The sequence below is a fragment of the Carassius gibelio genome, chromosome B20 (genome assembly GCF_023724105.1).
Source record: "Carassius gibelio isolate Cgi1373 ecotype wild population from Czech Republic chromosome B20, carGib1.2-hapl.c, whole genome shotgun sequence".
NCBI lineage: Eukaryota > Metazoa > Chordata > Actinopteri > Cypriniformes > Cyprinidae > Carassius > Carassius gibelio.
The window spans coordinates 15,012,853-15,037,960 of NC_068415.1; the positions used below are offsets into that span (position 1 = coordinate 15,012,853).

Below are 25,108 nucleotides of genomic sequence, written 5' to 3' on the forward strand. Positions count from 1 at the left end.
CACAACGTAGCCTATTTGCTTTTCAAGATGCTGATATAATATATATATATATATATATATATATATATATATATATATATATATATATATATATATATATATATATATATATATATATGGATATGTTTATTTTTATTTTTCAATAAATATTCTTATGTTTGTCTTATAAATATTCTTATGTCTGTATGATTTTATATAAATGACGTTTTAATAAATGACGTGGTTGCCTTTGAATTTTGTTCATTGTTAAAATTTCAGAAAATTAAGAGTCAATTAAACTACTTTTCTGTTAAAAGAGAGAGCGAAAGAAGTAAAGAAAAAAGAAATGTGTTCAAATGTGTGTATTGATGTGTTGATGTTGAACTTCCTGCGTGCCTCGCACACGTGCGCGTGCAGTGAGATGTGTCTCTTTGGTAACGTGCACCTGCTACAACAGCACGCGGCGTGTCACTGTGACAGCTGTGACGGTAAACCCTAAAACTATTATCACACTACGCAAAGTTACTTTGTCGAACTCGGTGAATCACTGAGTTAAACTGAGCCTCTGATCTGAAAGCAAAAGTGCAAAAGCCCGGAGGTGATCATGTCCACGAGAGAGGTAGAGAAAACAGCTGATGACGAGACGGACTGGCTTTATGGAGGTGAGAAATAAACGCACTGATGATCCGACTTTTAAACTGTCTGAAGTGATTCAGCAAGGCAAATCAAGCGTCCTCGATGAATGAATAAGCACCAACATCTACCAAAACCAAAAGCATACGTTTCGAAGCAGGGGTCTGATCATCTGACCCTGAGTTTATTACATCAGAGACCGTTATTTATCCAGCTGCACGCGTTTCATAACATTTACTTTCAAATCAACACTTACAGAGAACATATGGTATGAATACATTTACAAACACATCTAACATAACTTAGTAAGTGCTGCTGCATTAAAAATAGCTGCTCAAAGTTGGGCAGCTTTTAATAATAATAATATTTTAAAATAATAACAGCTTTTAATCCAGTAATAACAGTAAAACATATTCAGGATCAGGATATTGTTTTTTTATTATTATTTTCACAGTATTAAATATGGGAGAGGACATGGTGAATCTGAAAAAAGAAAAATCAATGTAAAAATATAAGGTAGAGTTAACATTTTGAATATTGCAGCATTTATATATTGCAGCATTTTAGATTATGTAATTTATTCCCCCATCTGACCAATTATACCAAATATTAAAAAGAAATCTGATTATAATTTTTTTAGTGAAATCTATGTGATCAATAAGAACATTACTGCAGTTTTATGATAAAAAAAAAGCTGTAGTTTTTTAATCGTGGGAGGCAAATATATATATTGAAGTGTAATACAATGATGATTGATAGAGATGGACAAATAAATGTTCCACAAAAACCTGATGCATCATATTTAATACTCCCATTGTATTGTGCTTTTTCTTAAACAACAAAGTTTAAATTTCTGTCCAGTAAGTTTTAATTCTGAAATATTACTAACAATAAAAATATATATTATTTAATTTTCTTCCTAAAATTGACACACACACACCCCATGACCTGAAAGTGGACGTTTTTTGGATTACCCTTTTAACAAAAAAGGTAGAAACCACCAGATGACAGAAAGCTTATGATCATGTTGATAATTTAGATTTCTTACTAATTTACATGTCAAATATAATAGTCAAATATAATAATTATAGACAAGTAAATATTTATGGGGTTAAAAAAACTATAGCAATAACTACGTATAAACTTCTTAAACTGTCTGTTTCACAAATCTTGTGCTAATCTCTACTTCTTTATTATAAATAGATGACAATTTTGATGAAGATGAGACAACAGAAAAGGAAGTGTTCAGGTGAGTGTGCCCAAGAAACTATCTTCAGCAGTTTATGAGTTTCTAATGAGAAAGTTGATGGAGTAGAACTTGGAAAATAGTTTTAAATCTTTTTTTTTTTTTATGTATTATTCTTTATGAATAGATGTTTATACAAACCTTTTTAGACTGGACAGTTCACAACTGCATGGAAAAGGCTGAAATATAGTAGAGGCAAAGGCTGAAATATAGTAGAGTAAAAACTGGTTCAAAGACCATTGGATTAATTATTGAAGTTTTGTTGTTGACATCTTATATAGCTTTAATCATCTAGTTGATTTATTAATCTTCTCCAAAATGTCTGTATGCCTTTTTTTAAGCATTATGAAACCGCTTTTCCTTGTATTTGATTTCATTTGCATTTACAAATGTGCTCCATCAGCTTTTACTCTTAATACATGTCCCTAACACAAACACACGCACATTACCATTTAAACTCTCTGCTGTTTGGGGATTTTCTGCTCCTGGCAATGTCAGAAACTTTCCAGGTTGCTTTAGCCCTTGCCTCTTTTGCATTTGAAATGAGAGTTTACAAGACCTTATCGTGTGCCTACTCAGAATTAGAGAGACTGACACATTTATTTCCTGTTAGGGCAAGTAGCATTATACAAATGAAGCGTGTACATTTAATGCCCTTTCACCGCTTAGTAATGACCAAGCATGCACATTAGCGGTATGTGAAACATCTTTGCCGATATACCTCTTTTCAAAAATGCTCCGAAAGCAGATCAAGCCACGCGTGTCTGATGAAACTCTTTGGACGCCTTTTAAATTCAGCATTGGATGTGCACACTATAACCTCCTCTTATGTGCTCACTGGAGTAGGAATGAGAACCATTGTTTAATTCCTCTGCTTCCCGGCATTACGTAGAGACTTGTTAGCTGTTTCTTGGAGTTGACGCAGCGTTTTATAATCGGTTGGATTGCTTCACCTTCATTAGAGTCGGGGCAAAACTCAAACCCAAGCGAGAATTTTTCCTCACGTTGCATTGGCCTTAAATAAGCCTGATGAGGCCACAGTGATATAGGCCTCACTTAAACTAATGTAGGCCTGCAGCTAAAGATGTGCTTGTAAATTGATCCTCCTCATTGCCCATATTTGCTGAGTGTAAAAGCCTTTTTATTGTTCTGTAGCATCAATTAGTGCATGTGATTAAATCAGACGGACAGATGAAGCTGACAGATACTCTGTGCATCCAAAGGAAAATGAAGTTTCTTCTGCAGAGCACACACCTGATCTCAGCTGACGCTTTAATTAAGAGTGTGTTAAGCATTCAGTATTTTTAGAAAGTATTTTAATACACTTATTAGATATAAATTATTATTTAATATTCTGTGTATGTATATATGTAATATCAAAATTAATTCATCAAAAAAAATCTTTTTTTTTGGTCGTAATATAGTCGTAGTATTCCGTAGTAACTGATTTGATGAAATATGGCCCTAAAATAATATAAAATAATGTATTGTTTTGCTTTAAACATCTTATTCCTCAACTGTCATTAAGTTAAATCCATTCCATATCTTTGTTTTTTTGTGATCATTCAATACATGTACTATTGTATAATCTAACTGGATAAGCATAAATCTAACCTCTGCAGTGCTCTGATTGGTGATGTGGAAGACATGAATGGACTCAATTACCAGGTGCTCGTTTTAGCAAAACATATTTTAGACTTAATTATATCACTTTGCCATGGTAATGTAGTGCATATACACTTAACAAACAGTTGTTTCTTGCTATTCCCCCTCAAAGCAAAGTGAATCAGACAGTGATGATGATGTCTGTGTGACCATCGGTGACATTAAAACAGGCGGATCTCAGGACTCGTGAGTAATTCAGAAGTTTGGACAGTTTTAGTTATATATGTCATTGTGTCAAGTCTTTTCATGTCATACAGAGGTATTGAGCACATCTTTAAAGGTTTCTGGGTCTAATAAATTGTTATAATGATTCGATCTGTTTGTGGTTTGCTCTGTAGGTCATTTGGTTCCAGTTCCATCGGTCTGAACATAAACACCTCTGTATCAGGTAATAAAGATGTTCAGTTATTTGAATAACTAAATATTTGTAAATATTAGCTCATTTTAATTACCATATGCCTGGAAATTCTTTATGGATTCCCGGCACTGCATTATTTATTAGGGCCCGAGCACCGGTGGTGCAAGGACCCTATTGGAATTGCCCTGTTTCTTCGCATTTTTTAGGGCCTAAATACATTATGCTCGAAAACTAATGAAACTTTTCACATGCGCCTGAAATAGCAAAAATGTACATCTGATATGGGTTTCAGAAGTGGGTTGCAAAATGGATCAATAGTGCCACCTATAAAATTTGAATAAAGTGCCCCTTGAGCTATGTTTCACATACAGGTCCAAAATTGGGTAGACACGTTTAACACAAAAAGGTCTCCCGGTATGAAGTCTGAAATCCAACAGGAGGTCTGTTATTTAGCATTTTCTCAGCAAGTTTTTTGCCGTTTTTGCCATTTTCAGGCATTGTATTTAAAGGGGTCATATGATACGATTTCAATTTTTCCTTTCTCTTTGGAGTATTACAAGCTTTTGGTGCAAAAAGAAGATCTTTAAAGTTGCAAAGACTTAAGTCTCAAATCCAAAGAGGTGTTCTTTATAAAAGTTAAGACTCGTCCACACCTCCAAAAACGTCTCGTTCTAACACGCCCCCACATCTCTACATCACTATGTGGGTAGATATGCATAACGCCACCCAAATGTTCATGCAAAGAAAAAAGACGTACCTTTTATTCTCTCTATTGCCGCTGGTGCATTGTCGTGGAGTCACCTTGTGTTTCCTTGTGAAAGCGAAACTACTTTGTTTGGCCTTCCAAAATGAGGACAAGACAAGAAATCAGTTGAGTTGAATTTCAACACTGTTCCACAACAGTCCAACCCAAATATATAGATGTGTGCAACGCATTTTATGGAGGATGAATCATTTACTGTTTCCTGAACCAGTAGCCTGCAATGCATCTGTGGCACAAAGATTGTTTCTACAGTTGGACAGTTCAAAATTTGCAAGGGCAGTCTCGCCCATCTGACTCATAGCCTGTAAGTACTGTACATATTTTATATTTAAATAATTTGCCAATGATATTTCAACCGTGAGTTTGTTGTTAGTTTTCTTCTCAGATCACAAATGCAGAGATGGTTTTATGTTTACGCAGCGCAATACGCAACGCAACACAAAAAAAAGACAATATAAGTTATTATAATCAGTAATTATGTCCCCACTGGATGCAACAAATGCCTCATTTGTAATGGGTTTTATTGGTTTTGTCTCCTCTAGTGATGTCCGAATAGCGAACAAATCTTTCTATTTAACCGGATCTTCTTAGTGAACAGGTCGAACCAGTTCACCAAATCGCATTGAATCATTTGAAAGTTATTTGTTTATAAACCTGCCTTACACTCTCTCTGACACGAAATAAATCAATATCCCGAGTTATTCAGTTACTCCTAACAGTACATTGAAAGGAGAACTGATGATGGGATGTGCACGAGCAGAGCAGCTGGATTGAGTCTCATGTTGCTGGCCTGGGAGATGGCATCACAGTATGTTAAGGGGCGTGACATTTCCGTCACATGCTTGAGGCATTTTGCCAATCACAACGCACTGGATAGTTGGCCAATCAGAGCACACCTCGCTTTTTCAGAACGATGATCCTTGTAAGATCAAGGCAGACGGCAGGGGCATAGAGGAGAACAATAATGTACATTATATGGAAAACAATGTCTTTTGAAACTTAAACTGCATAAACACATTGCATTACACCAAATACACAAAGTAATGTTCTTTTTAGCAGCATCATATGACCCCTTTAAACAAACTCCTCCTAGAGATGTAAACAGATCAACACCAAATTTGGTCAGTGTAATCTAAAGCCCTTATTATTCAATAATACATTATTGATAAATTATTGATAACACCTCCTAATCACACCTCCTGTTACATAAACACCATAAGTGTCATTCCACAATTAAAATTAATTACAATTATTATTATTAAACTTAGACATTTCAATTAAAAATATTAAATATTTCCAGAATATTTATAATAAAATACGTATTCTATATTTAATGTTTCTTAAATTACCACCATGCATTCATGAAGAAAGTTTACATTTAAGCCTGACTGAACTGTGCTGCTGAGAATCCCTTTAGGACATTTCTCTGGGTTTGGTTTGGTTTGATCTGTGTGTGGGAATCCAGCCTCTAAAGTCTTATCTTCTGTGAGTCAGGCTCCAAGTCCACAGGGCTGGGTCTGGATGCTGAAGGCAATGTCTTGCAGGTGGATGTGGAGTCATTTGATGAGAAGCCATGGAGGAAGCCAGGTGCAGTTGATTGCATTAAGATGTGTGAAGTGTGTGTGTGTGTTAGTCTACCTCAGGTTCAAATGTACCGTTTTCTCTAGTACACACTCTAACAGCATGTGTTGTGTATAAACGCAGGTGCGGATCTGTCTGACTACTTTAACTATGGTTTTAATGAGGACACCTGGAAGACATACTGCGACAAACAGAGACGACTGCGCATTAGCCTAGAGATCCTGAGCCTGGGGTCATCAAGCAAAATAATGGTATATTTAGCATAACTAAAATATGCCCTTACTTCTATAATGATGATTCATGCTAAGATGTTGATAATGAGCTATGACAGGGCATTTACTCTGGTTTCAGACTTGCTAGCTCTGTTCCAAAGCCCAGGAAGTTACCTAGCTGCCTTCATAGACACGCTGTCTAACATTCTTGAAGCCACATAACCATTGCAAAAAGTAAAAGTTTTATTATAGTTAAAGTCTAGTAACCATGGCTTTTAGCGTATTAATTACCATTTGTATAACCACAATTACACTACAAATCCCAAACCATGTGTGATAAAAAGTAATTAATTTCAACAAATTTCATCAATACAGACAGTGCATCCAGTGTTTCCGCCATGTTTTCTTACTGATGCCATCAACCCAGAAAAATTAGGGCTCAAAGTAAATATGAGTTTACCACTCATAATTACAAATTTGAAGTGGGGTTCATGTGCACTCAACTTGAAATATGATGTTTTATGTTATTTTATTTTATGAACATTTCTTTTGCTTCATCTGCCAGATTGCAGTGCATTCTGGAACTGCCTTCACCACATGTGTAACTGTGCCTTAGAATTTGGCTAAAACAGTACATCCTAGGAGGAGACAATTTACTGGATCCTTACCTTTTGGAACAACTTGTAATCTGGAAGTGCCTATGGGGCCTTAAAATGCTGCTTCTTTAGGCAGCTCATGAGGTTTTGGAAACACTTGTGTAAGTAGAATGAGTGTGTAAACATGTAAAAGTGTTCTCTCTCTCTCTCTCTCTCTCTCTCTCTCTCTCTCTCTTTCTCCAGGTTCATCAGAATTCTAGTAGTGATCTGTCAGAACTCTCATCCAGGTACATCAATTCTTTTTTTAGACACATCAGTATGAACTAATGAAACCAACCAACCCATTCACACACATTACACACATTTTACTTCTTAGAACAACATAAGGGAGAAAATATGGCAACAGAATTTTGCAGATTTTTTTTGGTAAACTGTCCCTTTAAAACACCTTAGTTAGCCAACATTTTAGTTTAAAGGGTCTTTGGCTTGAGTCCTAAAACCATTTAAAAGCTATTTCTGAGTCTTTTAAAATGTTTTACTAGTAAAGTGAATGTGATCATCTTCCTTCCAAATTCAGTCCATGCACTGATGCATATTATAGGCTATAATTCACCAACTGTAAGCAGTCATTTCAATTGATTCAGTTGATCTTAAAGGTGCACCAATGAAGCATCTTATGTGTTCAGTGAAGGCTATTCAGCTTTGCATACAATGTGCAAAAACTATATCAAGAATTTTTAATGAAGATTCAGTAGAATGACTATACAATACTTTGTCATTTCTGTTGTTGTTTTCTGTATTTTTGTGCTTAAATCATCTTGTGGAGTTGAACTGTTTGGCGTAAGGGCAGTGTAGCATTCTTAAAGGCCGCTTATGTACTGTGCATGCCAGCCATGTTCCCAGTAACAACATCATTACCTTATAATGGCTTTCTGCTGTTGTCCCAAATGCTCTGTACTCATATTATCATCCCTGTTTATGCCGGTTTTCATTTTTTTTTCATTTTTTCCACTTGATTTTTATCAGCTCTTGTTTTTTGTTCTCCCCTGAAGAAAACATCCTGACTGTTGAAACCTTCTAATATTTCACTATTACTTTTCTTTGAGACACGACACAAATACACACAAACCATGGTTCAGTCCTGGTGGTCCGGACTGCCTTGCGTGGTCCTGGGAAGGAGTTAGCGGGGGTGATTTTTAATCAGCCGTTCCTTGAACTTCTCGATCATTTGAAGGTTATGCCTCGCTTAGGGGGACGTGTATGAACCGAAACATTCATGGGTAAAGCAACAGTCCAGCTTCCATTATTACACATACACACACAGGAGTCAGTTACAGTATACCCATTTAAACACAGAGCATGATGTGGCATTTTCGGATTCAAATGGGCCTTAACAAAGATTGTCATTCGATCTTGTTCAGCCCCATTAAAATGCAATGTTTTTGCTCAAAAATCCCTACATGAGTTCACGTGAGTTAATGTGCATATTCAGGTAGAGCTTGACTGCATGCTCCATGAATGGGAGTTAAAGTCAGCATGATTAAATGCTTATAATTGATCTTATTGTGAACGAAACCGCAATCTGTTTATGTATTATTTTTAATCTAAACAATTAGTTTAATTGTTCAGACCGTGACTGTTTACAATATTGTATTGGACCCCACTAATTGAAACATTAAAGAAAAATTATGTCGTAGATTTTTGTGTAAGTGTAAAACATTTTAAATGAGAGAAAATTACTGAATGCACATTTAAAGGGATAGTACACCATAAAATTTATAATTTATTTACCCTTATGTCTTTCCAAACCGGTGCAGGCTTTTCTCTTCTGTGGAACATAAAAGAAGATATTTTACGAATTGTCTGTGTTTTTTTCAGTCCATGCAATTGCAATCAATGGTATGCAAAAAATGTTTGATTACAGGCATTCTGAAAGTATCTTATTTTTTGTGTGTAAATGATGAATCATTTTAAATGAAGAAATGTGCCTAAAATGTTCACTGCATGATTTACAATGCTGAGATTAAAAATACAGAGAACACGCAATGAGAGCAGACTGCAGAGCCATGGTTGGGGTGTGAATTTTTTATAAAATCATGAGAGGGTAGCACTTAAATCCACTGTCGTGTCTGCTGAATGTAGGCGAAACACCAGAAGTGTGTCAATTTCAGGCTTTTACTTTTGAATGTCTATTTTTCCCCCCATAGTTGACTCTGTCCCAGAATTCACCAGCAAGACAGAAACGATAAGAGACTTCTGCAGACAAAATGGCCATGTTACTAAGACTATGCCTGAATGCTTACTTTTCTTGCAGCATGCATAATGTTTAATGCAATATTAATGCACTCTTTTCTATCTGATTACATTTTAGTGACTGAAATAGGTTATTGCCTAGTTCATTTTTGCATTACTGAGAGTATTTGTAACCTTGTTCCAGGGGACTTGAAGATTTATGAATGGTGACGACTACCACACATTCGTGCAAGTGTGTAACTGCTGTGTGTACATGAGCTAAAAATATTGTCGAGCACATCAGAGGAGATTTCCCAGATCAGCAGGAAAATAGCATTGACTGAGATTGCATGCGATTGTGTGTGTGCCAACCAAGTGTCCTATAGTGCAAAAAAGAACCAGGATCTTTTGTGTTCGGCTTGCAGTGTGCAGCGCACATTTGATCCTCCTCACTCACACATATGGACTCAACATAATGATCTGACTTTGATTTATGCATGTGGGTGTGAATGCAGGAAGTCGAGTGGTTCGATCAATGTTATCGGAGGACAAGCAGGGACCATCAGTCGAGTGGAAGGCAGAAGACGTCACAGCGCTGATGAAAATAACATCCAGGTGTGTTTTTGCGTGCTTGATGGACACAGAGTGAATCACTATAAATAGAAAAGCACTGATCTCATATCTGTGTTATTTCAGGTGGTGTCAGAGCAGTCCTCAGACACAGAGCTGTCTTCCCCGAAGCTGTTGCCCTTCTTTCCTCCCAATATCCCACCTCCACCTTTCCCTCCTCCTCCCAATATACCACCACCACCCGGTTTGTGTTGTACACTCATGCACACTCACTTGTGTCAGCAGAAAAGGGACGGGTCTGTGCTGTGTGTGTAGTGACGTAGTAACATGTGAATGATAAGACATTGCAGGTTTTTATATAGCTTGTCCTTGAGCAAAATTTTCACTTCTAATGGTTCCAAAATCAAGCAGAACACATTAGGCATTGACACAGGTACACAGATACAAATATTGAAAATATTTACATGTATTTACTTAAATATTTGTATATTCATATAATTTATATTATGTATACAAAATATTTGACATATAAACATAACATATTTTTTTAAATAGTGTATATTTTTATATACATAATATACACAGTACACACACATATTCTGTAAACAAAAACTTTTATTTTGTATGCTATTAATCACGATTAATAATTTTACAGCACTATTTAATTTGTAATAATATGTAATGAAATATTACTATTTTTACTGTGTTTTTAATCAAATAAATGCAGCCTTGATTAGCATAAGAGACTTATTTTGATCCATGTGGCTGGACCTTTTTTGACCAGACCAGCACAGGGGAGGTCAAAGGTCATGTTGATATATTTTCATTGCACTGCATTGTACATATGGTCATCCGTAGGGAATTTGTGGTTGCTATGACAACATTTATCCAGGATGTGATTGATTCACACCCATGTTGAGCAGCCTGCTGTCTTCTGAGATCCTAACCTATCCTAAACGCATGTCTTATTGGTCTACTTAAAACATTTTGCCTGGTATGGTATAGTAAACTGAATCTGCCTCTATTGCTCCATGAAGCAGTTTGTTGTTATTTATTTTTTATGTTAAAATATTGCACACTAAGGCTGTGATTAAAATGCAGTAAAATGCCCCAAGATGCCCCAAAATGCTGTGTGTGCTTCAGGTTCAGGTGCTAAACCAGATGAGCTGCAGCAGCCCTGCGTGTTTTATTTGACAGTGACTAAATATTGAGCATGCATGTGTCTCTGTAGGAGTCTGACAACATATGCGCTTGAGCTGCTGCGTCTGTATCCAGGTGTGTGTAATTCTCTCCAGGTTTTTCTCTGCAGCGCAGGCCTGCTGGCTGTCAGTTCGCCTAACTTCCTGCTCAGATGCTGCTCCTCCACACTTTCGACAGGAAGTCTATAGTTGAGCTCTCTTAACTCTTCTACTCTTCTGCTTCAAAGCCCCATCAGAAATGGCTTTTTACGGCCCTCTCAGACCTCTCATTGACTTTTTCAGGACCCACTCATTATTTTTTAATACAGTCAAAATATTAAACTTCCTGGTCAGGCCTAGCCTTTGAACTTCAGCTTTTAATCCAAACGGGGCTATTTTCATTTTATCGTAAAAGCCCACCTCCCCATCTTTAAGTTATAGGCCTCTCTTTTTCACTCGCTCCCCCTGCGGATATCGCTGTCCCGTTACGGCCACGCTGTTCCTTTTGTGTTGTTAATGTGCTGCGTGTGGCTAAAAATAGCTCAGGGTGGGAAGAAAGAAAAAGTGCCATGCCAGCAGAATCGTGGCACTGGGAATGTGCTGAATGACCCAGCTGTGCTGAAAGAGAGAGCCAGTTGTTAGGAGAGGATTGTTTTGACTAAATGGGGTTGTGGGGGAGTGAGGGCTTTTTTCATTCAAATCATGATTTTAATGACAGATTTGTTAGTAGAGGATTTGTATTTTACATTTTTGTACTGACAGTCTAAATATTTTTGTCCAGAAAGAGTCCATTGATCCACTTTGATTCTTTTAGAGGACATTAATGGTTGTAAACATTCATAAAGTACCTTTACACAATATGTCAAGTTGCACAAAATATAGAAACTTCTAACCTTAAATCAAGAAATATGAAAAAAACAAGGAAAAAAAGGGACACCCATGTAAAATTGTGACGTACTTCATGATAAAATATGTCATATCTGTCACACTAAAATGTAATGCAATGTTCTATTTATTAATATTATTGGAAATGCAATAGCATAACATGAACTAAGAATGCACAGTACTTTTACAGCATTTCTTAAAAGGGTCATATGACATTGCTAAAAAGAACATTATTTTGTCTATTTGGTGTAATGCAATGTGTTTACATGGTTTAAGGTTAAAAAACACATTATTTTCCACATACTGCGAATTATTGTTGTTCCTCTATGCCCTGCCTTTCGATTTTTACAAAGCTCATCATTCTGAAAAGCATGGTGTGCTCTGATTGGCCAGCTGTCATGTGCGTTCTGATTGGCAGAATTCCTCAAACGTGTGACAGACAAGTTACGCCACTTACTGTACTAGGTTCAGGAAACTTTTCTTTGTCAAATGCGCTGTACACACTTAAATATTTGGGTTGTACTGTTCTGGAACAGTGTTGTTAATACAAATGAACCACTGATTTCTAGTTGTGTCTTCTTTTGGAAGAACATTTGGGCGGTGATATGCAAATCTTCCCACGCAGTGACATAGACATGTGGGGGCGTGTTTGAATGAGGCGTTTTAGAAGGTCGTGGCTGAGATTTCACTTTCATAAAGAATATCTCTTTGGGTTTGAGACTTAATCTTTGTGAGTTTACGGGTCTTCTGTATGCACAAACAGCTTTTAACACTCCAAAGACAAAGAAAAACATAAAATGGCATCATATAACCCCTTTAATTTAGATTTATGCACTTTAGAGTGCACATTGCCTGTATTTTGAATGAACATGATATTTAAAAAAAAGATTCTGTGTTTTGGAAAAAAGTCTATTGTGCTCACCAAGGCTGCATTTATTTGACCAAAACACTAATATTGTGAAATATTAATACAATTTGAATTAACTTTGTTTTACATTTTTAAATTTTTAAATAAATACAATTTATTCTATTTCTATGATGGCAATGCTGAATTTTCATCAGTCATTACTCCAGTCTTTAGTGTCACACAATCCTTCAGAAATTCTAATTTGCTGATATTTTGATTAATAATTTTTTAGATTATCAATTCTTTGTTGAATAGAAACATTACAAAAAACAAAAACGTTGACATTTATATGGCATAGAAACAGTGTTTAGAGCATCTGTTTATATGCACCAGAGGCATATGTGTGTCTTACTGAACTATTTTAGAGCTTGCAAGCAGCAGATCTCTGACATAAATTAGCGTAGCATCCACAGGCAGACTGAAAAAAAAAGAGTAGTTTAGGGCATAGTTCACAAAGTACATACTTTCTTAGAAGACTCTGAAGTTTCAAGGACAACACAGATGATTTGCGAGGCTCTGTGTGAGTGGATGCATGCGTTGGAGGGGACGCTGCATTTCTGCATTGTTCTGTGTTAGCCATAGCTGCATGACTTCTGTGTTCCTCAAATTACTGTTTTTCTTTAGTCCTTTTTTTTGTCATTTTTTGTTATTGTTGAAAACTGTTTTTTGGAGCTGGCTCCCATCAGGGGTCCATCGAAAAACAAAAGGGGGATGGTGCCCAGATGTGCATGAATGTTGTGAGTCTGTGGCTGAGTGTGATCAAAGCAGATAAGTGTGCCTCAGCCATGTGATGGAGAATGTGTTTTTTGGGGTGCTGCGAAGGCCCATTTGTTTCACGCATGCATTTAAGGGAGGGCGTCACGGTTAGCAGGGCAGTAAAAGTTGCAGGACACTGCGTTTGTTGAATTCTGTCTGGATGTGTCATAAACAGTGTCTTTTTGAAGACATCTGGACATGTATGCACAGACACAAACAAGCATTTTCTATGATAAATGAACTGCATATACACTTATTTCAATATTTCTCCTTACAGTTTTGACTTCACCTTATCATTATTCACACAATATCTGTTTGTGCTTGACATTTCAGCATTCCCATTGCCTCCTGGTGCCCCTCCTCATATGCTACCACCATTAGATAGGTAAGTGTTCATGTTTTTTTTTTTCTTTTTTCTTACTGATTGATTGTTAAGAATTTTAGCAGGCTTAGCGTATGATATATGGATCATGTGTGTATATGTGTGCAGGTTGGTCTCGTATAGAAACTGGAGAGAGAGACAGAGGAGATCTAGCAGACAGAGAAAGCAAGAACATAGCAAGTCACTTTACAGGCAAAAGAAGGAGAAAAAGAAAGACATAGAAAGAAAGGGAGAAAGAAGGAGGTAGAGCTTGTGAAAGAAACTTAATGTTACATTGATGTAAAATACCTGCGTCTCAGAAAACCTGAATATCAGTTGATTTTCAAATGAAGCGGAAGTGTCCATCCATATACTTGAAGCAAATTTTATGGTTTAGCATTAAAATGTGTAAAAACAACAAGATAAAAAAAATCCAAAATGCCTATAGGCTAATATTAAATATTTATGTTGTTTTTTATTTGAGGTGAATAAATATTATAAACGTAATAGTTGAATTACAATTACTATTATTACAATTTAAATATAAATATTTTCAAATGTGACTTATTTCTGCGTTGGCAAAGCTGCATTTTCAGCAGGATTTATTTGAGTCTTCAGTGTCACATGATCCTTCACATGATTTGGTGTTAAAGAAACATTTCTTAATATTATCAATGTTGAAAGCAGTTGCACTGCTTAATATTTTTGTGGAAACCATGATGCTTTTCCCAGTTTTCTTTCAATAGAAAGTTCAAAAGAGCGGCATTTAATTGAAATTTTCTCTAACATTGTAAAAGTTGTAACTATCACTTTCAATCTGTTTAATGTGTTCGTCCATACTGAATAAAAGTGTTAATTTCATAAAAAAACAAAAACAAAAAAAAACTTTTGAACGCATTGCATATTTCGCAACTTGAATGGAAACATAGTTATTTTTATAACCTCTATTACCATCCTCAGAAATCAAGCAATAGGCCAAAAAAAGACATTTTAGTTTAAATAGCATAACGCTTAAATGGGACATGTATTTGCTAGATTACCTTATCAGCATAATTAATGCATTGTGTGCTAAAACAACCCAAACAGCACATGCTAAATAAATTATACTACCAGTGGGCCCAATATTGTCTTATAGCAGACTGCTTTGTGAGAAATTTTTACTACCAAAAAAAAAAATCACATAAATCTGAAGAAAAAAAGATGTCCATAAAGTTATGGGACTCAAACATTCATTGTCCCTCATGACAGAGATGATTGACTCTTCCTAAAGCTGTGATTGACAGCCTTCATGGAGTTTATGGGACAGTAAAACTAGGCTGCAGCTACAAAAGCTGTATTGCTCTGTCAGAGTCGTTACTTCTGTCTCTATTCTTGCCTACAGTATGTAGGGCAGCTCATCAAAGTTTCTCCCCAGACTTAGAAGAAGAGAAATCAAGACAAAAGCACTAAACTCCCATCTGCTTCAGTTAATCCACTGTGACTGTCTTTCTTCTATACACACAAAATTACTTATTCAGTTTGATCCGGCTCTTTCAGCTCATCCCTGTGCTTGGAAGCTATCAAATGTGTGTTTAGGTGGTTAAGTGTGTGTGTGTGTCTTTGTACATGTACTTATTTGCTTCTCAGCTCTCTGACAGTGTAACTTATCTTCTTAGGACTGAACGGTTAAACGGTTAAAAAGCCATCCCCTACCCAGTCAAATGCCAAATAAAGCAGAGAAAGACACAGACAGGGTGGCCATGTTTGTGCCTCCGGCCTCCTGTTTACAGGCATCCAGAACTCCCCATCCATCTATGCCTCATACGCTTCCTCCCTTTCTCCCTAAGACAAACAGCCAAGTCTTGGCCTGTCTACATCCCCCCCCCATACCCCCCACTTTATTTCTAGATTCACTCCCCCTCACAGTTTGACAGGCATCGTCATCATCTGCAGAACATTTGTGTGGTTCAGTGCCAATTGTTTTATTGTGTGTGCAGTATATTGTAAATAACATATATTGCCGGTAAATAAAAAGGGTCCTTTCCTCATACAAAGCCACGAGGGGTCAACCCTGAAATTCTTTCTGGGAGATCATTTCAAAATTATTATTCATTTAATATATTAATAATTTATTATTTATTTCAAATAAATAATATTTATTTAATTTTATTTTAAATGTATAAATACACACAGTCACACATTACTATATATATATTCCTAATTTTATATGTATTTATATTTGAAGAGACATTTTTGGAATACTATATTGCATTATATATTATGTTGTACATGATATTGAAGCTAAGCATTTAAAGTCTTATCTCTGTCTCTGTTGTCATTATTTTGTTATATTTTCTTCCTCTTTATCTCTGCTTCTCTGTGCTATTTTTATACTTTTTTCACCATCTTCTGACCCAGCTCCCTCATTTTTTTCCCCATTTCCTGGTCCTTAACTTATTTTTTCTGTTGTTTGAGAATGGTTCTTCTCATGTCTCAGTCTCTCTGCCAAGTCCAAACATCCTTAAAGGAGTTTCCGTTCATCTGAACCCTGCCAACCAAGGACTGTATAATTCATGAATCACTTCCTCTCATACCATCATGCCAAAAACCTTTTTTTTATTTTTCCCTCTCTTTTTCTGTCCTCTCTGTCATGTGCATGCTCATTTTTCACACTCAAACATCACATGTCGTGAGTATATAGTAAATATAAAAGGTCCTTATACATATCCCTGAGGGACACCCCTGTAATAGCCCACAAGGCTCTCTGGGGCATCATTTCAAAAGCACAAAACCTTTACTTCTGCTTTAAATGTACAGTATCATGCTTTGGCTCTGCAGTCACAGTCCATGTTTATGAAACCCATTTTGTACAGCATTTTAGGGAAGAGACAATCATTTTATATTGAAGGCAAAATGCTTTCAACGCTGGGTTTGAATGGATGTCTTGAGACTTGTCAGCAATCCCTCATCACATGTTGTGGAATATCAATAATGATTGTTTTGTTGATACGTTTACTTACCAGAGGGATGCAGATATGCCTACTGGTTGGGCTGCATCTTTGCACAGCCATTAGTTTGAGCCCATTGAGGTCAAATTCTGAAGTGATTAGCTGTCTTAATGAGCCAGGCACTAATTAAGGCTTACCTCAGGGGTGAGATAAGACTGTAACTGTCAGATCATCTAATATCAATTATTATAAATTCCTCTGATCTCCTTTTGTCTGTTCTGCTGTACAGTATATAGAGATATACTGTAACAAGAATGAGGGGAAATATACATATTGAACGTGTATTGTAGCTGGCTGAATTTAAAAGGGTTTATAAGCAAGAGAAGAGAGGAAGAGGGATAGAGGAAGGAAGAAAGACAAAGAGAAACCAGAACAGTAGCATCTTTTCCAGAGATATTATTAGAAACTGTGCACTCTTAACCAACACCTGACCACCAGGAGTTCTGTTGGATGCAAGTTCTCTTACACACACACTTAACTTCTACTCCTGCAGAATGCCCTTAAAGCGGGGCGGCCAGCCAGGGTTTATGGATCACCAATTGACCTATTGGTAAGCCCCTCGCCTCGAACGCAGATGAGCCGATGGCAGTCGAGTATCAGTTTCTCGGGGAGCGGAACTCGCTCATCTTTAGGTTTCAGTGCCATAGGCCCTGTCCCAAATGGCATCCTAAACCCTCACAGTCTTCCTCTGAGTCTGCACTTTCGTGACATAATGCCGCTTTTACTGTCAGGTAGAAGTCTGCTGCGGAGCTTGCACCAATACGGGCTCGTCAGAAGTGTGGATCAAGGGCAAATAACCACCACAGAGGGGGTGCTCGTGAGCACCCTTCTGAATGCTAAAATGACAAATGGCACACTCTATGGTCTCGTGGCATTAATCACGTGTGTTGCGCACACGGCGGACATTGTAAGTCCATAAGACTGCAAGTGCACATTAAGTGTTCCATTTGGGACAGGGCCATAGAGAAACATTGGAAGATCCTAAGCTTTCATAAGTTTGATGGTGTTTATGCTACAAAAATGGAAAACCGATTTGTGTCTGGGTTAACTGAAACACTGGTTCCAGGTATCTCGAGAGGATAGACATCAAAATGTATTTTATTACATTTCCTAAACCCAAACAAACCCAAGTATTCAACCCCAATCTCAATGAAGATGAAAATGATAATTTTCTGATTTCCATACTCTCATTAAGTTATTGTTTTCATCTGCTCAAGCAGAACCTTAATATCATCTTGTGCTTCAGCAAGATATCTCTGGCTAAAACTAACGTTAAAGTTGGCGAGTCCATGTTAAGGTACAAACCTAAATTCCGAACTATTCTCGCATCAGATACAGTGTAGTTACGTCAAAAATACATAAACGAAGGTTTACATTTCAGTGACTCCATTTTAAACTGGTTAAATGTTAATTAATTGAATCTTACCCTGAGGTACATGAACAGTGTTGATCAGAGCTGTTACTGATGAAGCTGTATCTGCTCACATACTCACACACATAATCACACACTGCTGGCACATTACCGGGCGCATGCTGCACTTTGAGTTAATGCCAGTAACATCAAACAATGAGGAAATTGAGCTCAGAAACAGAGGAAAGTCTTTTGATCATTGTGAAAAGTTCTGTCTACCCCCCTTTTCTCTTACTTTTTGCCAGTTTTTTTGGTATGCTCTATTTATTCCTGTCTCTTTGTTGTTAGTTAAAAAAATAATGGGGAGTTGCTGCTCTGTGTGCTGTAATTACAATTTGAATTTAATATATATTTTTAACACTCTTTCAGTTTTGTTCATAAGGTCAGTTTGGGTATAGTAAATAATATTGCATACATTACAGTACCACTTTATACTGAAAGAGAAAAATTGATAGATTGTGTATGTAAAGCCATATGAACAAATAAAACTATTTTAAATATTCAAAATAATGTATGAGTGAAACCACACTATCAACACTAACACTTTCTTTCTAATTGCAGCAGTGGACGTTTGGCGGGAGGCTTTGATCGACGGTCGGCTACATCTTACCCTTTCCCTGCAGGTATGAATATTGAAAGTTTATAAAAGATATGCATTTCACATGTAATTTTGGGTAAAACTGAGTAAAGAATACATTTTGAATATATTATTGCTCTAAAAACCATTATTTGCAAGTTTTAACCTACTAATCAGAATTTTTATCAATTGAAATGTTAAGCAATACATTTTTGACTTAAGGGAAATTAAATATATTTTCTAATGGAACTCTTTTGAGTTTTCATTGGCTTCTGAATTGTGTGTGTGTGTGGGAAAGGAAACCTCGTTATGTTTTGTGTATGTGTTTTAAGTCTGTGTTTGGGGAACGTTTCCTTGTGGATTTTCCTAACATCTTTTCGCGAATAGTGAGAAAATATTTTATTTGGAACCCGTATTTGGAGAGTCTTGATTGGAGCATCCAACACCATGGACTGCCAGTCAAAAGGGTGAAAAGAAGAGTTTCTGCTCGCACAAACATAGCCAGACTGCCACACACATCACAGAGCTGTGAGGATGCATGGGGGGAGGCGTGTGGTTGGTGGTGACTACAGAAAGTTGAACTGCATACAAAGTGTTAGCATACTCAACACTCTCATCATCACTACACAAACACACACACACACACACACTAACGAACGCCGTTAAACCGTAGAAGGATACGTTTCCAGTCACTAAGCATAGAAATGCACTGCAAGCATTTCCACTGCAGTCCAGCACACATCATTATTGCAGGCAGAGGTTAACAAGGACATACACGCACACAGAGAATATGAGCATGTCAGAAAATCTGCTGTGGCCTTGTTAACCTCTACATGTTGTAATGATTTGGGCGTACTCAAGAAGTTAAATTGGTTATTGTCACTGTGAGCTTTCAGTGATTGTTGTATGCATGTTCGTGTGTAAAAGAGAGGTAGAAATCAAGCAATAGCTGTTATCGTAATAGCAAGCTGTTATCCTGCCATCTGTCTCAAATGTGCCATTTAAATATGCTGTAAAAATGTGCTGCATAAAACTGGTTTGCTTTTAGAACAGAATTGTTTTTTTTTATAGTTGTTGTGTTATTGTAAAATGCTGTTGATCTCAGTATTGTTTGTGTGATAGCTTTGATATTTAATGTCACTATTGTAATTCATTATTGTGTGTGTATGTGTGTGTGTGTGTGTGTGTTTGTTTATAATAATGAATTATTATATATTTCACACGTTTAAAAATAATAGTAATATAATATAATAATTAAATACAATAAATTATCAGTTATATGTTCTCATAAATTTTTTTTTATATATTTTGTTGTTCTGATAATAGATTTCAGTAGATGTTTATTTCTATCAACACAAATCAGTACATATGAATATTTTTTATAATCTTATGTCTCTTTTTCCCAGGTGTGTATTCACCTGCAGTGGGCATGGCTTCGTGGTCAGGTGTGATGGACAGTTGCAAAGCATGGGAAAACTACAACCGCCAAAACAAAGAAAGGGTGAGAGAGAAAACCAGAGAAAGAGGACACAAGAAAGAGCAAGAGCGGGAGAGAGAGAGAGAGCGAAACAGAGAAACAGATAGAGAACACAGTCCGTCCTCACAAGATCACAGAAGGTAAGACCAATTGGCTTCACGAGCCAATCAGTGAAGAAAACCCAACAGTCTCAATATAGAAAGGTTAAATGGACCTTTAATTGGAGCTGTTTTTAAGATCTGTGCAAGTGTTTGACTCATTCTTAACCAGCATTACTTCCATTTCTCTGTGAAACAAACTAGAAATTTGTAGCCTACTGTTTTTTTTCTTTTTCCATGAAATTAGTCTACAGCAAATGTAGAGCTTTTTAAGCTTCAAAAATGAAGCAAAATAATTATAAGAGGGCTATATTACAAGATTTCTGAAGCCATATGACAGCTTTGTGTGAGGAACAAACAGAAATTACTCACTGATGGTCAGATTGAGTGATTACGTTTTTTTGTGTACTGAATCAACTGTATTCTTACTGTGTTCATTTAAAAGACCAAACTTAAAAAAAAACAATTGAACTCTACTCTTATGAAGCTATCATGTGGCACCAGAAGAAGTTAAATAGTGTCATATGGACCATTATTATGGTTTGTTTAACGGTGCAGTGCATTGCATACTTTTCAAAGCTTGGCAACTTCAGTTCCCTTTCATTGTAACTTAATGCAGCAAAGTAACCAACACATTCCTCAGAATTACTGCTTTAGTGTGCCACAGAAGAAACTCATTCAGTTTGGATGATTCATATTTCGTTACACCTGTCTGTCAGACTTATGAAGTCAAATTGCTCCTGCTCTTAGATCATCTCTCTCTTACTCTCACTTCACATGAAAATGAGATACCATATCTCGATGTTTGAGTGGATATGTTTTCTTTGGTGCCTTAAGGGTTGCATTTTAATCAAAAAGTGTGACAATGTAATAAATAAAATGACATCAAAATCTTAACATAAGTTCTCTGACACGCGGCTGGGCCTGTGCAAAGACACACACACACACACTTTTGGCATGGTACCACATAAACTAGGACTTACATTGCCACACACAGCCACACATGCCAAGGCTTTGAGGGTACAGTATGTTGGCGGCTTTGCATCTGTGTCATTGCACAGAGAGAGCAGAGAACCTACTGACCAACATATTTGTTCAGCTCCCAGATCCTCTGTCTGATATGCACTGACAAATCTCTGTCTTCTCTATCACTGTTTTATGTAATATCCACACAAAAACAGCACAATCCATTATTGTCTGCCACATTCTGAGTGAAAGACAACAACTCTGTTTACCATACACAACCTCTCTCACTTTAACACATGCTGAGAGAACTTTACATCCATCACACACACTAAGATCCAGTTTATGGCTGGTAAGTTCTATTTCAAGTGATTTGATCATGAGCTATAAATATGAGTGTTAATGTTTTGTGGTCCAATCACTATTTCATGGGTGTCCCTCATGGCTTTGTGTAAGGACCTTTCATATATTCACTATATACTCCCAACAAGTGATGTTTGTTATGTTTAGAAATACTCCAAAAGACTTCACAGGACATATTGTGTGATGTAAAGTGAATGAATGAATGTAGAGTTATTTTTTAAGTTGAATACATGTATTTGAAAAAAGTACTGTAATTACACTAATTAACTAATTACATTAAATTAAATACACTTTTTAAAATATTTTAGCGATTTTTTTTATAGTTCTTTTAATATTAAACTATTAACTTTGACATGATTAATTTGTTTTGCAGGATCGCTCATGATAGGATCACCAAAGGTTAAACAGGGCTGAACTCAAGAGCAAGAATAACACAGATATATCCACAACACCTGCACTGACAATCTGCCACACTAACTTTTTCCTCCTTTTCTCACTTAGCCCTATCCTTCGCTCAATCTGTCTCTCTTTTAATCTGATTGGTAATTCTCTTAGCATGGACGTGGATGCTCTTAGCATTTGGTGAACACATGTCCTCTAGATATGATCTCATTCCTGTGGCTTAGAGAAAGGACTGGCCTGTCTTCAGTCCAGCTGGCATGACACCTACACACACACACACACACAGAGAGAGAGAGAAAGAGAGACTCGCAACATGTCTTACTCATTGTGCCTTATTACATTTGTAAGTCCCAGCGGAACATGTACTGTATATGGTTCAAATCTTTTTTAATAAATAGCATTAAAAAATTGCAACAAAATGTGACTTATAAATACAGGTTCATATTGGGCTTGCAGCTGCTAACAATAACATAGATATAATTTGACTAACTATGAGAAATGCACAAAAAGGAAACATAGAAGATATTTAAAGGGATAGTTCACCCAAAAGGTTAATTGCAGCAGAATGTTCGTTTTGAGTGAACGGTGCCTTTAAGTAAAACAAAAACATTTGGCTTTGTGGAGTGATCACATACACTCCACAAGTGACCTCTGCCACCACAAACTGTCTTATCCCCTGTCAAACAATTAGTGTTTCCAAGACTAATCTATAGCCCAGCACCTGAGGGCCGGAAGATTCAACTGACTGCTAATTACAGACAGAGTGATCAGGTTATTGAGTTTTTCTCTTTTCTTTGTCTTTATTTTCTGTATGGATGTGCACGGAGAAAGAGAAAGAATGTAGTAAAAGTGTACCGGAAGGCATTCATTATAGTACTGTACATCATAACGGCTGCAGGTTGAGTAATTTCAGAGAAATGCAGTGCATTTATCTGACATTGACCCTGTTATATATTCTTATATAATTTGTGTATGTTAACAGTGTTGGGGAAGCTACATTTAAATTGCAACTATTTAGATTGGAATATTAAGTACTTAATTATAAAATGATACCTGACAAGTGGAACATTTTAACAATCGGAATCCACTCAACATGTGAGCACTTGGCATGCTAATTTAGTTACGGTTATAGTTATCTTTTTAGGTGTGACCGAACCATTAGTCTTACAGTTTCACAACTTTGTTTCATGGTTGTTTGTCCCCTTTGGAGCCTAAAGGTTAGAGATTGGACTGACCCCTAGGTTGTGGGTTCAAATCTCAGGTCCAGCAGGGATTGTAGGTGGGAGGAGTAAATTACCAGCACTCTCTCCACCCTCAATACCACGACTGAGTGAAGCGCTCATTATTCCCTCATTATTAATAAGTCTGCTTGCTTTTACATGTGTGCGCAGTGAGGAGGAGCGTGTGTCTCGACACAGGGATCACAGTCATTATGGAAGTGAGAGGTACAGGAAAAGCTCAGGAAGAGAAGGAATGAGAGACAGACATCGAGAAAGACAACACAGAGACCGGAGTGAACAACACAGATCCTCACACAGGTAATGCCAGGAAAAGAGTGCCGGACAGTAAAAGAAAAATACCAAAGGTGACTAAAATGCCCTAGATGTTAGGAAGAAAAAGTATTTGCGGTAAAAGTCCCTGTTTTATCTGTTATCTAACGTTTGATATATATTTCATAATATTCTATTCTAATCCTGTCTAGTTATGATCTTTAATTCCTCTACTGACACCATAGTGACCTGTAGCTGTCATCTGTAGTCACTGTGTCAGAGACAAATATCGCTGAATCTCATATTCAGAATTTATACCAACAGATAACTTCTTTATTCTGAAATTATTTAAGAATTTTCAAAATTGTATGTTGATTTTGATTATATAAATAGCATTCATAATTTTCCAGATAAATTATATTTTATTATATTATACTCTACATAGACCAAGTGATGTATGTATTTTATTTTTTGTTACAGGTACTGTAAAATTACCACAGAAAATGTATTTAATATAAATTAAATTGTAAATTACTTTTATAATAGCCCATACACTCATGTACAAATTCACCACAGCAAATGCATGTACAGTATGTCCACATACAAAACATGCCATTACAGTTTCATATCGGTCCCATCATGCAGAGTAACACACACAAAAGCACACAGAAGGCACTAAAGGGGATTCATTGGGGGCAAACCATCTTATATAACCATCATACAGTATATATAGATCATGTGACCTTCTCTCCGTTTCTCTCATTAGTGGCAGCAGTAGGCGGCATCATGATAGTGATGACGCAGATAGCCACAGGAGACACAGGCACAAACGCTCTAGACACAACAGAGGAAGCCTTGAGCCCAGCGAGGAGTGCAGTGTGGACCAGGAGAACCAGTCAGAGGCCACAGAATAACTCCCTGGCCAGCTGGTGAGCCCATTTGTTGACCAGTAGGAGGTCTTTAGTGAAAGATCATTAGTCTCGTCACTGTGAGTCAGATTATGAGTAAACAACTGTGATTAGATTTTGATTAATCCTATGCCAAACACTTGATAGTTTATGTTACCGTTTTAGCTATTTAACATTTAATTTTTTGAAAATATGATTTAAAAAAAGTAAAAGGTGGTCAAAAGTGTACAATTTTTTTTATTTATTTAAAATGACTTGACTTACAAAATGGTATTTTTGTTGTGCCAAATGTTAATTTTGTTGAAGCAAAATAATTATAAACATGATCAAGAAATGTAAATGTGTGTGAACCATGATTTAGTGTGGGGAAAGAAGAAAGAAATGAATCTTTCAAATAAATGCTGTGGTTTTGAACTTTCTATTCATCAAAGGATCTCGGGAAAAAAAAAAGTCTGGACAATATTATGCAGCACATATGTTTTCAACATATATAATTATAATAATCGGAAA

At 36.5% G+C, this 25,108-nt stretch overlaps 1 protein-coding gene across 1 annotated transcript; it reads left to right on the forward strand.

Annotated features, from left to right (window-relative positions):
- The first annotated feature begins 359 nt into the window (after positions 1–359).
- fip1l1a (FIP1 like 1a (S. cerevisiae)) lies at positions 360–24,938 on the forward strand. The gene is made up of 15 exons (XM_052586797.1): positions 360–641; positions 1,816–1,861; positions 3,481–3,526; positions 3,636–3,709; positions 3,862–3,911; positions 6,139–6,231; positions 6,349–6,476; positions 7,277–7,320; positions 9,781–9,880; positions 9,962–10,079; positions 13,895–13,946; positions 18,882–18,943; positions 20,304–20,514; positions 23,592–23,738; positions 24,457–24,938. Exons 1-15 carry the CDS (start codon positions 584–586, stop codon positions 24,602–24,604), a joined length of 1,377 nt encoding a protein of 458 aa, XP_052442757.1. The 5' UTR covers positions 360–583; the 3' UTR covers positions 24,605–24,938.
- Positions 24,939–25,108: the final 170 nt, after the last annotated feature.

What these genes read in the sequence shown, in the direction of transcription:
- fip1l1a (XM_052586797.1), top strand. Translation starts at nt 584, where the DNA reads ATGTCCACGAGAGAGGTAGAGAAAACAGCTGATGACGAGACGGACTGG. An exon ending in CTGTCAGAACTCTCATCCAG is followed by an intron (nt 7,321 to 9,780) that starts GTACATCAATTC and finishes GTGTGAATGCAG; the next exon opens with GAAGTCGAGTGGTTCGATCA. An exon ending in TCCTCACAAGATCACAGAAG is followed by an intron (nt 20,515 to 23,591) that starts GTAAGACCAATT and finishes ATGTGTGCGCAG; the next exon opens with TGAGGAGGAGCGTGTGTCTC.